This window comes from Ambystoma mexicanum, chromosome 6q (assembly GCF_040938575.1).
Source record: "Ambystoma mexicanum isolate Mex_15411 chromosome 6q, UKY_AmexF1_1, whole genome shotgun sequence".
NCBI lineage: Eukaryota > Metazoa > Chordata > Amphibia > Caudata > Ambystomatidae > Ambystoma > Ambystoma mexicanum.
Genome location: NC_090937.1, coordinates 602,438,048 through 602,451,322, shown reverse-complemented (window position 1 = coordinate 602,451,322; position 13,275 = coordinate 602,438,048). Strand labels below are relative to the sequence as shown.

The 13,275-nt window shown below is 48.0% G+C and overlaps 1 protein-coding gene across 6 annotated transcripts in view; it reads left to right on the top strand.

The window, feature by feature from the left end:
* The window catches only part of ELF2 (E74 like ETS transcription factor 2), a 1,226,980-nt gene that overhangs the window by 1,147,502 nt on the left and 66,203 nt on the right, over positions 1–13,275 (top strand). For all 6 annotated transcript variants that reach the window (XM_069631080.1, XM_069631082.1, XM_069631079.1 and 3 more), the window contains one exon: positions 3,455–3,647. In XM_069631080.1, coding sequence (XP_069487181.1) covers positions 3,455–3,647 — 193 coding nt within the window. The remainder of the gene's footprint in view (positions 1–3,454; positions 3,648–13,275) is intronic.

The window sequence follows — 13,275 nt, the reverse complement described above, 5'->3', positions numbered from 1 at the left end:
GCGAATCCGAAACTATGCTCTTAAATGTACCTAATAGAGCAATTGTGATATGTTGTTTTGGGCCGCTTATTGTAACCCTCAAGCAAACCTTCTTTAGTATCCTTCACAGCGCCTCTATGCCCGTGGGTTGCAGTGCGCTTTACAAATCCAAAATAAATAAAAAATAAATAACGTCCCTTCCAGTCAAGCTTCCGGCAGACGCAGATCTTCTCCCCAGAGAAGGAGGCGCAATTCTGCACCACGACTCAGGGGCTCTGCTCGCTAAGGCCATGGCGTCGCCTATATTGAAATGCTACGGGCATAAATGGAAGGTTCACAGTCTGGTGCTGTGCGCAGGAACTGGACCCTCTGCGGATTACGGTTCCACAGGTGCTACTGTACTTTGTCGCTGGCCAAGGCAGGGTTGACTCACGCCTAAATCAAGGTTCATCTGGTGGCTATCTCCTGCTACACCAGGACTCTGCGACGGTCGTCGTTATGGTCGCACCGCCTGGTCAAGGAGTTCATAAATTGATTTTTCTGTTCGTTCCCACCGGTGAAGGCTCTGGCCCCGGCGTGGGAGCTCAATTTGGTGCTGACTAGGCTCATGGGTCCTCCATTCGAGTCTATGCATTCGGTACAGCTGAAGATCTTGTCGTGGAAGACAGCGTTTCTTGTGGCCATCACCTCCGCACAATGAGTGGGAGAGATCGAGGCCCTCTCCTGTAAGCCTCTGTACTTACTTTTCCACGAAACGAGGATCAAGCTTTGGACACACCCTTCCTTCATGCCCAAGGTGCCATCGGACTTCCATCTCAACTAGCCCTTGGTGTTACCTGTTTCCATCCCGTCGCCGGCTGAGAGGACTTTGCACTCGCTGGATGTGGCTAGAGCGCTGAAGTTCTACGTGGACCGCACAAAGAGTTTTCGGAAGACATCACAGCTGTTTGTGAACTTTGGCCCTGTGAACCAAGGGAAGGCCCTCTCCAAGGCTTCCATTTCCAGGTGGCTCTCCGGCTGCATTACCCATTGTCACCGGTTGGCAAACCGACCGTTCCCTGGCCGTCCGAGAGCCCATTCGACCAGAGCGATCGCTGCAACTACGGCGTTCCTGTCTGGTCTGCCCCTGCTGGACATCTGCAGGTCTGCTACGTGGAGGTCAACGCACAACTTCACGATATTCTACTGCGTCGACCAGGATTCCACGTAGGAGTCCAGAGTCATCCAAGCAGTGCTGCGCAACCTGTTCGCTTGAAGGTGAGCCTGGTGAGGAGGTAAGAGTTGCTTAATGTTGAGCCTTGCCACCTCCCGTGGTTGTGCATGTGTGTACTGCTATGTATTCTTTATTCATGAGCATGTGAATCCATGCCAGACCCCATGCTAGAGAAGGAACAAGTTACTTACCTGTAACTGTTGTTCTCCAGCATGGGTCTGGCATGGATTCACATGCGAACCCTCCCGCCTGCCCCTCTGCCTCCTACTGCCACTTTACGTGCTACCAAATCTGAAGATGGCTGCCAGAAGAGGGGCTTAGGTAGAGGGCAGTCATTGGCTGGGGGAAGTATGACCCAGAGACCAGTGATTGGTTGTTAGGAGAAAGACCGTTCAGAAACAAAACTGAAACTGATTTTTTTCTTTACCGAGGATTCCCAGCCTGACGACTGGGAATATTCATGAGCATGTGAATCCATGCCAGACACATGCTGGAGAACAACAGTTACAGGTAAGTAACATGTTCCTCATTGACTTCCAATTTACCGAATCCTGCTTGGCATCTGTGCTGCTTGGGCTGGATGGATCACGAACATGCAAGTGGAGATCTTCGAGGAAGCTTCTGGTGTTAACCTGATTTGATTACTTCCTTGGCTGCACTTATTTGCCTAGCTTTATCTCATAACCCTGTCTTGCCTATGGGATCTGGCCCATTGTTTTGAGGACAAAAAGTTGACGCATACATATATACTAAATCTGCACTGCTTTCACTGTGTCTAACCCAGACTACCTATTTCAATTTATAGTTGCCTAATGTATCATTCTGTAATAAAGATTGTGTATTTTCAGAACTACAAATTTGCATTAGCCAGTGACTTGTGATGGACTCTTGGCTAGCCAGAAATGGGAGTATTGTGTGCGTGTGGAGAGCTGAGGGGTGGGTGACTTTTGTCTAGTAGCTTGCAACATGACTTTTTTGCCATTCTTTGAATACCTCTTTTGCAGCATTGTGGGTTTTCTACCGGGACTAACCATACCTAACTACCAGCCTTCTTCCCTCCCAAGTGAATCCAAGACTGCTCTGCTACCTCAACCAGTAGAGAGGGTTTTATTTTTAGTGAAATCTGCAGTAAGCCTTGCAGCAAATTTCCATATTGCAACCTGATGAACAATATTTCTCTTTCTGGCTCGTCCCCTTGAGCATGAGATAGTGCTTTATTTAGCTCCCAAGTGAACAGCTGATATCTTGTCAGGTGCTGGCTGGTCCAATTTAGGTGAAGTCATTACTGGAACTAAGCCATGGTTGGATGGAAAACCGGGCTGGGAAATCTGCATCAAAATCTCTGGCTGCGTCAGCCATCTGCTGGTTCTACCCAAATATGATCGTTCCCATAGTAGAGATCATAATTCTGAACAAGAGTTGCCATTTTATTTATTTACATTAAGAAAAAAAAAGTGCAAGATGCAACCGTGGCGCAAAAGGTCTGACAGCATAGCCATACGGCTAGCGGAGGCTACGCCCTCTGGGACACTATGGGGTACATTTGGGGTGTGCCTGTCTTAAGAGTCATGACTTTCAAGGCAAAGCACGTTAAAACAGAGCCCACACTCTGTTAAACTTTGGATTAAGCCTGGCTGAGGGAAAAAAAGCTAAGTCTAAAACACAGAAAAGCCAGCAAAATGTACAAGGGGCTACTTGTGGTAAAATGTGGGTGTTCTGCCTAAAACCCTGTCCTGCATATTACCATGGACTTGCATTTTACTGAATCCTGCTTGGCATCCATGCTTCTTGGGCTGGTTGGATCACAAACATGTAAGTGGAGATGTTCCTCTTGAGGGTAGTGAAGGATGGTTACATTCTTTCTACATTTGCGGTCCTGCATTTGCTTTCCATGGCATAGGTTTCACTAATCTTCTCCACAGCACTTTCTCCATTATTAAAGTTGAAAATGGTAGTCATCTCCTCTGTTTGCAGCAGTGCTTTGAAACCATTTTCATTAATGTAGATTTCTTGGTTAAAATGCTTTTGATAGGAAATGTGCCATACCTTCTTTATTATCAGTTGCATGAAAAGTGGCCTTCAACAAACAGAATTTGCTAAATTATTTTTCTAAGGATGGACCATGCTGCGTTCTTGTTTAGGCTCCAAACGGTGATGTTTTTGAAGAATCTTTTGTCTTAACTTAGCCTATTTTAATGGTCCCATGGTTTATATCTTCAAAATGTCATTGTGAGGGGCACTAATGCTGATTTCTCTTTATAGGAAACACAACTTACCTGTGGGAGTTCCTATTAGAACTTCTTCAGGACAGAAATACCTGCCCTCGTTACATCAAGTGGACTCAACGAGAGAAAGGGATCTTTAAACTGGTCGACTCGAAAGCGGTCTCCAAACTGTGGGGCAAGCACAAGAACAAACCTGATATGAACTATGAAACGATGGGACGAGCTTTGAGGTATGGCATTTAAAATGAATATTTAAAGCACAAAAACTGATTGAAAAATGACATGGGGAAGACCATTTATCTACATCTCTGATATATGTACTCGACGATGTCAGCCGAGATGGATGGCTGTCCAATCGGGACAGCCAGACCCCCATTGGGGAGCTAATTCTATTCTGACACTCTGGCAGACTTAGGAGAGGTGGGTGGAAAACTCTGCCTCCCTCCCCCTTCCTGCCTGCCCAAACACTCCAGAGCCTGGATGGGACTCCAAGGATTCGCGCCAAAGGCAAAACACACACACTGACCTCCCCCTCCCAGAGTGGTAGAAGAAGGGCTAACAAAGAACAACCACACTAGTAATGGCGAAAAAAAAAGGGAGGCCCAGAGTTGGTACTTGGGTGCCCTTATTGTGCACTACCGAGGCTATGGACATACCCTGCGGTACATAAATTGCACAATAGTTGGTAGAACATGTTCGCTGCCACCAGCCATAACTAGGAGATTGTCTATGTGACTAAAAAGTCATAGGAGCAGAGAGAAGGGTCGGGGGGGGGGGATACTAGGTATCCCTTTGGCACTCCACTTAAGTTGGTGTGTGCCAATCTCTCTGATTATGAGGTTTTAGGAGAGATACTAACCATCTCTATCCTTAGTAACTGTAGTTACTCTAGGATGAAGAAAAGGATCTCAAAGGAGGACCCGAAAGGTCCGCAGCAACACTGCCCATAAGGAGCTGAGTGCTGCAATAGTAAAATACAGATCCCTTTAGGAGTTATGGAGCAAGATCGACTCATAGTTCAGGTAAAATACAAAGAATAGAGTTCCATAAGAATGAATGAGTGGAAAAGGCTCCACTCATTCTGGGTTAAAGAAAAAGGTCCAGAGGAAGAGGAGAGGGGATGAAGCATACACATGATAATTCTCTCTAACACTTTTTACCTGCTATTAGTCATTTTTCATAGTGTTTTCTGGGCCTAAAATAAATGTCTTTTAGAGTTACTGTTTAAGTGAAATCCTTGGTATTTCACTGTATACTCATTTTGGACACCTGACCCCACTCTCCTGAGATTTTTCTTTGGCGCCTCTCAACGCTACCTTGATTGGTTTGGATAAATTCCCATAAATTACTCCTTGTTCACTAGAACTATGGTGGCCTGCTAGTTTAGAAGACAAATCCAAGAGTATACCTCTTAGCTGTGCCTGTTTCAACTTTGATTGTGTTGGATCTTGGTTTGTAGCAGTGTTGACGGCTGAGTGGGCATTTCAGCCTCTCCTCATCCTGCTTCAGGGCAGACTCCAATTTATTATAGTGAAGGCAAGCCCCTAAATGCTCGCACTAGAGAGAATACAACCTGCTAGGGAAAAAGGGCCCAAGTCGATCTTATAAGGACAACCAGTTTTAATCTCACCCGCAGATGAGAGCAACAGCAAATAACACTGCTGCTAAAACCATTCTGCCAAAAAGTAGCATAAGCAGAATATTATAAAGGACAACATTGTGCCCACTACATGATCCTCCTGCTCCATAAGAGATGCCAGGCCTTTGGTTCGAGCCCAGTCTGTCTGTCTTCCATCACGTGGGTGCTGCAGTGATAATCTTCTCACATCAAAGGTCAAAGAACACATTAACTAACCATACTCCTAACACACAGCTACTTTGTGCACCTGGCAGGCCTCAAGACAGGCACAAAGGAGGTTATTTGGCACTCTAACCTTCACACACACATTTCACTCACTCCCATCCGAGCCATCCGGCTCCAAGGTCTCCTCCCTCATTTTGAACTATAATTCGTCCCTTCCAGCACCTCACAATACAAATCACACAATTTTCACACAACAATGTGCCCTGCCCGTCGTCTTTGAACATTTGGGGACGTGGTTCTTTGGGGTTGGTGGTCAAAGGGCACCTGGTGCCATGAATTTGGGGGTCTTAAGGGTTAGTCAGTTATATGGGCTATAACTTGTGGTCGCCTGGGGGATGGGCCGGGCCATTCTTTGGCCAGTGTGAGATAACATGTACACCCAGCACTGGTCTGTGATCACAGCCTTGTAGGGCACATTCCTCTCGAGTTAAAAAAAAAAAAAACACACCTTTGCAACCCCGTTAGAACAATGAATAGGTGTTGTGGGCTGTCCTCATGGGAGCTCGGGAATGGCTGGAGATTTCCCTCGCCTCTCAATTTGGGCCTAGTGCATACAATGCGGCATTTGCCGTGCAGGCCTTCCCTTCTACCTATGGTTACTAATATCCACGCAAAATAGCAATGCTGCTCGTGTCCTATGCTACACTATGTGGGTTAATTATATTTGATTATATTGAAGTGCAGTTTTTTTGTATTGGGAGGTGGCCCTATAGCAGTCCCCCTGGCCCATTATAGTGCTTCAAATGCATTTCTCCTCACTCTAAAGCGCTTAAGGGGGGGGCACGGTGCTACCCCCTTCCCAACAATAGGCTGAAGCAAACCATTTTTCTTCCCACTGGACAGCAGTGTACCTTACTGAGAATACATTTTTGGGTACAACGTACTTGAAATTGATGTTTCTCCTTGTACAAGGCCTGTTCTTTATGCTATCTTCAAGGTTGTCACCATGTCTGCATTTGACCTGCTTCTAACTGGAACTGGATAACCGCTTTGCATGGGCCCTTTTCATGCCTCGATGCTTTAAACTTCGATTATCGCCTCAGAACTCTGCTGAGTACTTACTGTTCAAGTCTCCCACCATATGAAAGGCCCTTCTAGAGGCTGAAGCCTGACCTCTGTGCTCCGCAGAGCCTGCCGATACTGTCTTAGGTCACAGCAATGTCCACTCCAGTCTGCTGCTCTTGAGAGGTCCCCCCGAGCTGCTTTAATTGAATTGGAGCTGCCTTCACCTTGTCCTGGGGTCTCTGCCTAAGCCGGACTTCTTGTTGGAAGCCTCATATAACGCAGTCTGAGAGTCTACTGCAGCAAAGCTTATTGCACAGTGTTGCATGTCTGTTTGCGCGATCTGTGCTTCCATTTGCTTAATCTGTCTCATTTATTTATTTACTTGATTTACTTGCATTTTTAAAGCGCTCATACAGCCCGCGGGCATCGAGGCGCTGTTACAGGAATGGTTTTCGTTTTTAGTTGCTGAATAGGTTTTTTTTTTTTTTTGTTTTTTTTTTGGTCTTAGTTGCTTATTTATAACATGCTGAAATACCGAGAGGTTTCTAAGCGCAGACCCGGGGATCGAACCTATGTTGCTTCGTGTGGTCTTGCTTCCAAGGCGAACACGTTGCTGCTGAGCTATCCTCCCAGGACAATTGTGCATTGTGTGTAAACCCTTTAAGTAGCTACCTTACCAGAACAAAGGAATTGGAGTCTGGGTGTAGAGTCCTCTTTGGCCATTTGGGGACTGCTAGCCTGACCCCTGCATAGCCAGAGGACCCTTTGGCTACAGTACGTTTTGCAAGAACTTGCTGTCTAGGAAAACCAACATGGTATTAAACTGTTGTCATAGTGATTTTACTTACCAGTAGTTTGGTTTTACTGATTGCCTGTGTCTAATAAATAGTGTATTTTTGTACTGGTGTTCCTTAAGACTTAGCTCTTAACTGCTTCACAGCAACCCTACCTCCGAGTCCACGCCTAACTGCTCGGCTATGTTTCCATTGAGAGAGTGGTCAAAGACTGTCTGGTATATTGTGCTTTTGAGTTGACTTCTCAGAAACTCTCAGAGTAGGTTCTAAGAACCTCTTAACAATACCCAGATGAAGTACATGGAAGTACTGGGACGAAGAACTACTGTGAACCAAGATATGCGGTCCAGTCAATACGAACACTATGTGAATATAAAAAGGTAAGCAGGACTTGTGTCTAACCAGCCCTGGAGGAGCCGAGACGGCAACCTGCCCTGGAGGCTGGCGAGAGCAGGGCCAGAAGCAAGAGACTGCTCGCTGAATACCAAATCCCTGACATCTCTACACTTTGATCAGTGTGGAAAAATGAGGCCACAACGAACCTCGAAGGGCTTCCACTGCGGAGCCACCTCGGCTTGTAACCGGACTCTTGAGAGTAGAGGCCCTTTCGCAGTCCGCAGGCACCAAGGGAAGCCAGCAATCTGCAGAGGATGAGAAACCAGGTACGCAGGTTATCTAGAAACCAGGTACGCAGGTTATTGGGAAGGTGCGACTGCCAGGGGAAGTCCTGTGAAAGCCCCAAGGGGAAGAGAATGATGGACAAGGGTCTAGGACCCATACAAAGTCAGGGAATCCCGGTGAGAACCAGGGTCAGGAACCCAGATCAACCCATATCAACTCGGAAGTCCTGAGAAGCGCGAAACCATGTTTCTAGGTGCCATACGACGTCTGGGAAGTAATTATGTTTCTGATGTTTGTTAATCTGCTTAGAATCACATGCTGTGCATAGGTCCGACATCCAGTGGTCACTGCGGAGTATTGCATTTTGTTTTTCGTAGTCGAAAAAGGGGACGTCGACAAGGCGTGTCTGTAACACTATCCCTATAGTGAAGTGCGTTGTACCCACAATCCCTCACGCGTCGAGGTCCCCCTGATTGGTTTTTTTCCGCCCAGCTTCTGGTCGCCTTACGCGGAGCTCCTAGAGAGACATTGCAAATACTTACTACGGACCTCGGTCCTTAATTATACTTATTATATTGTTAAAGATCCCTCCCCTCGACGTTAGCTGTGAAGCTTTTTCTCCGCCGAGCAAGTTTTCGACGGAGGGGAAGAGACGGAGGAGATCCTTCGGCGCTGCCGAACACGTGGCCTGGCCTCGCCGGCCAACATACAGTAGGGAGAGTGGGGGTTCGAACTTTTATCTTCTCTTTGAGAATGTCTTTCTTTCTCCCCTATCTTTCCCTTGGGGTTGTTATCACCAGTTATTATTGCCTCAGCTATGGAGAGGACACCTTTTAAGTTTTGCCCACGCTGTAGGGGCAAATACACTTGGAAGGACAAACACAAGCTCTGTAATCGTTGCTTGCCCCTCGATCATAAGGAGGACAGCTGCGCGGCCTGTAAGCTCTTGAAACCAAGAACTCTTAAAGAACGAAATGTTAAGAGGTGGGCGGACTACGCTATGTCGAAGTCAGTTTCCTCACCCGCCGCCGCTGTTACAGAAAGTGACAAGGAGGGTGATAACTCGACGTCCGTTACGGAAGTCATTAACCCCCAGAAGGAGCGCTCGCGCTCCTCAACGCCCGTCCCCGGCCCCGACGGGCTCGGCTCACGCCCTGCTTATGGGGATGAACACCCCGGCGACAAGGACGCACATAGACCCCATAGGCCTAAGCACACAACCCACGGCTCTTCTTCGTCGAAGACGAAGGATCCATCAGCGCCGAAGGGGACGCAGGGCACTCCGGCGTCTACCTCAGACTGTAAGGGTCTCAAGCCCCACCCGCAAACGCAGCCGCGACCAGCGATTGAGCTTTCATCAAACACGGGCGCTACCTCAAAATCATCCGACGTAACGCTCCATAGAGCGGCCGTCGAGGAACAACGCGTAACGCAGGCAACGTCGACACCAGAGCCCTCTACTGACAAACTCGTTGTCGAGAGCCTAGCGAGAATTGTTTCCGAAGACAAACGTAAGCGGACGACGAAACAAACGTCGAATACCACACAAAAAGCTATGGAAACGCCAAAAAAGCGCAAGAGTAGCCAGGAACTGCCCCCTTCATCTAAGGGCACTTCTGAACTACCGGAGGGCTTTTCAGAGGGCGACGGAAACCTTTCTTCGACGTTGTGGGAGCGTTCTAAGCGTTTTGAAGGTGAAGACACTGATTTCCCCCCTCTAGACTATTCAGGGGTCCCCCATGAGACCCTTGAAAGACTCCATTCTTGTATGGAGAAAATGGAAAGGGTTTTGGGAAGCCAAAACCCACCCACCCACACCCAAAAGACCAAGAGAATGGCCCCAGGATGACCCTAGGGTCAGGATTGCTAGGCTGTTTACCCCTTCTACAGACGTATATGACCGCACTGACGAGGAGCAATACCTCCAGGAAGATGAGAAGTGTTTGGGTGGAGAGGAAGAACATGAGGAAGAGGGGTTTGAAGAAGATCCTTACACTAGTGCAGGAGCTTTTGAAGAAGATACAGCTACCTCGCAGCCCTGGCAATCCCCATCAGTGCAGCCTTGGCAATCCCCATCAGTGCACTCAGACCCTGATGTCTTTAAGGCAGCAGCGCATTTTGAAATAGACACAGGGGAGACTCTTCCTGACACAGACTTTGTAGAGAAAGTTATTAAAGAAAAAGCCCCTTTTAGTCAGTCTATTCCGCTCCTGACTTCTATAAAGAGAAGAATAACTCCTTCCCTTTCCAATCCTGCCTTAGTCAGAGGGGTCAACCCTCGGATAGAAAAGCTCTTCAGCCCTTCGTCCTCTGACCCTTTGTACATCAGAGGACATTCTATTCCGGACTCCCTCGTAGTTACTAATACAAGAAAAAGAGCGGGGGTACCACTATCCACTAGTGAGGCACCACCTGACAAAGAGGGCAAGAAGCTCTATGCACTTGGGAAGAGAATCACGACCTCCGCCGCCTTCTCAACTAGGATTGCAAATAACAATTCCCTACTAGCTAGCTACGCAGATGCACAGTGGAGCAAGCTGCGCAGCGAAGCAGAGGACGCACCAGAACCCCTGCGTTCACGCCTGTTAGCTATAATCTCAGAGGGAACTCTTGTAAACCAGGGCATTGTAAAGAACTCCTTAGATGCCTCAGAGACGGCTGGCCGTTCCCTGGTTCAGGGAGTACTTCTCAAACACCATGTCTGGCTGCACAATTCGGGTTTTAAGCCGGAAACCCAGGCTTCCCTGATAAATAAGCCCATAGAACAAATACATCTGTTTGGGAAAGCAGTTGATGAGGCCCTTGAACATGCAAAGAAAGAGTTTGATACCATCAAGACTCTTGACCAAATTTCTAGGCCCCCTAACAGACGCAGCTATGGCAATAGACGCTCCTTTCGTGGCCAACGCCAGCAGCAAAACCAACAGCAATTTTACTCTGCTACCACCTGGCCCTCTAACCAGGGTAACAACACCCAGTTCAGTCAAAGAGGCCAACGTCGTGGCAAAGGAAGAGGTTGCGGCTCCAGCCCCAAAGGTTCCACGCCCAATACCAACAAATGACCCGAAGATTCGGGTCCCCTCCCATGCATCACTGGTTGGGGCAGCTAACATCGTTCCTTTCAGCATGGGAGGGAATATCGTCAGACCGCTGGGTATTATCCACCATAGCCCACGGATACTGCATCGAATTCAACGGTTCCCCGAAGTACAGACCCCCACAGAACCGACGCATGACACCGGAACACCTCACCATTCTTCTTCAAGAAGTAGAAGAGCTACTGAAAAAAGAGGCTGTAGAGGCTGTCCCCCTATCTCAGGTAACAGAAGGTATTTATTCAGTGTACTTCCGTGTACCCAAAAAGGACTTAACCATGCGCCCTGTATTAGATCTGCGCCCAGCAAACAAGTTTGTCAAACCCCAAAAGTTTCGTATGGTGACCTTGCATGAAGTAATCCCACTGTTATCACAAGGGGATTACATGACAACACTAGACATGAAAGATGCATACTTTAATATTTTAATGTTGCCAGCGCACAGAAAATACCTCAGGTTCAAGATGGAGAACAAACACTACCAGTTCAGAGTACTACCCTTCGGGATAGCATCTGCACCAAGGGTATACACAAAAGTACTGGCAGTGGCAGCGGCCCACCTGCGCAGGTTATCCATCCCGGTATACCCTTACCTCGACGACTGACTCATAACAGGGGATTCTTACGAAACATGCTTCTCCAATACCCAAAAGACCGTAGACCTTTTGTCCCAACTGGGCTTCTCCATCAACGAAAAGAAGTCCAGCTTAGACCCCAGCCAAATCAAACAATTCCTAAGGGCTCTAATTCGAACAAAGGACGGCCTCGTCTTCCCCTCCAACGAGAGGGTCCAAAACATGCTGTTTCAGATCCCCCATTATGTGGCAGGTCGAGAGGTGACGGTACGCAAAGCAATGCGCTTGCTAGGGATGATGGCGTCATGTATTTATTTGGTACCTCACGCGCGCCTGCACATGCGCCCAATGCAAGAGTGGCTCTACAGCCAGTGGTTTCAGGCCAGCGGACAATGGGACGATCTAGTGGTGGTCTCGCAGGCCTTGGTTCTCTCGCTACGGTGGTGGACAAAAGAAAACCTGTTATTAGGGAAAACTTTTGCCACACCCGCAGTGGAAGCTACTCCAACCACAGACTCATCCCTTACAGGATGGGGGGCTCACCTATCCCATCAGACTGCTCACGGAGCGTGGACTCCGAGCTTAGCATCCAAGCATATAAACCTGCTGGAACTACTAGCGGTGTTCAAAGCACTGAAAGCCTTTCAGGAACACCTACAAGGAAAGACATTGATGGTCCTCACAGACAGCACCACAGCCATGTACTACCTCAACAAGCAAGGGGGCACTCACTCTCCAGGACTGTCCAAGCTGTCCCAGAATATATGGAAGTGGGCTCTCAAACACAACATGTTCCTACTATCACAACATGTACCAGGGGAACTCAATCTGCTAGCAGACAAACTCAGCAGAGACTTCCCCCTGCCCTAAGAGTACGAATGGCAATTGCACGAAGACATTGTCGTAGACGTCTTCACGCAATGGGGGTTCCCGGAAATAGACTTGTTCGCAACTCTGGAGAACTCACAATGCCAAAGTTACTCCTCCAGGTACCCCCAGAACCAGTCCAAGGGGAATGGTCTGTCGATTCAATGGTCAGGGAAATTTGTTTACGCCTTTCCCCCGACTCCCCTTCTCAACAAAGTGGTGCACAAGATGCACCAGGAGCAGGTTACCATGATACTAGTGGCCCCAATGTGGGCCCGGTAGCCATGGTTCGCTCACTTGATGGAGATGTCCCTATCTCCCCCAGTGAAACTTCCCTGCCCGTACAACATGCTGTCGCAGGACAAGGGCAGGACACTGCATCCATGCCCTCAGACCATGAACTTAGCAGCCTGGCTCCTGAGATCATAGAATTTGGACATTTACAACTCCCGCAGAGATGTATGGACATCCTCAGGGAAGCCAGAAAACCTAATACTCGCCACTGCTATTCTAGCAAGTGGAAAAGATTTGTCATCTGGTGTAGAGGTAAGAGCATCAACCCGGTTGACTGCTCTCCCACTAACATTGTTCTGTACTTGACCCATTTACTGGATTCAGGTCTAGTCTTCAATTCCATTAAAGTCCACCTAGCGGCACTTTCTGCATACACCACTTCCCAACTTAAAGTGTCGTGGTGGAAGATACCAGTTATCAAGGCCTTCATGGAGGGGGTAAAGAGAATACACCCTCCGATAGCTAACCCAGCTCCCGGATGGGACTCAAATGTGGTACTTTCCAGACTCATGGGCCCTCCTTTCAAACCCATGCACAAGGGAACTCTTAAAGACCTCACTCTTAAGACTGCTTTCCTAATAGCTATCACCTCCATTAGGAGAGTGAGTGAACTACAGGCTCTTTCTGTACTAGACCCCTTCGTAACAGTTCACAAGGATAAGGTGGTTCTACGCACACACCCAAGGTTTGCACCAAAATTCATCTCGAAATTTCATGTAAACCAGTCAATAGAACTACCAACA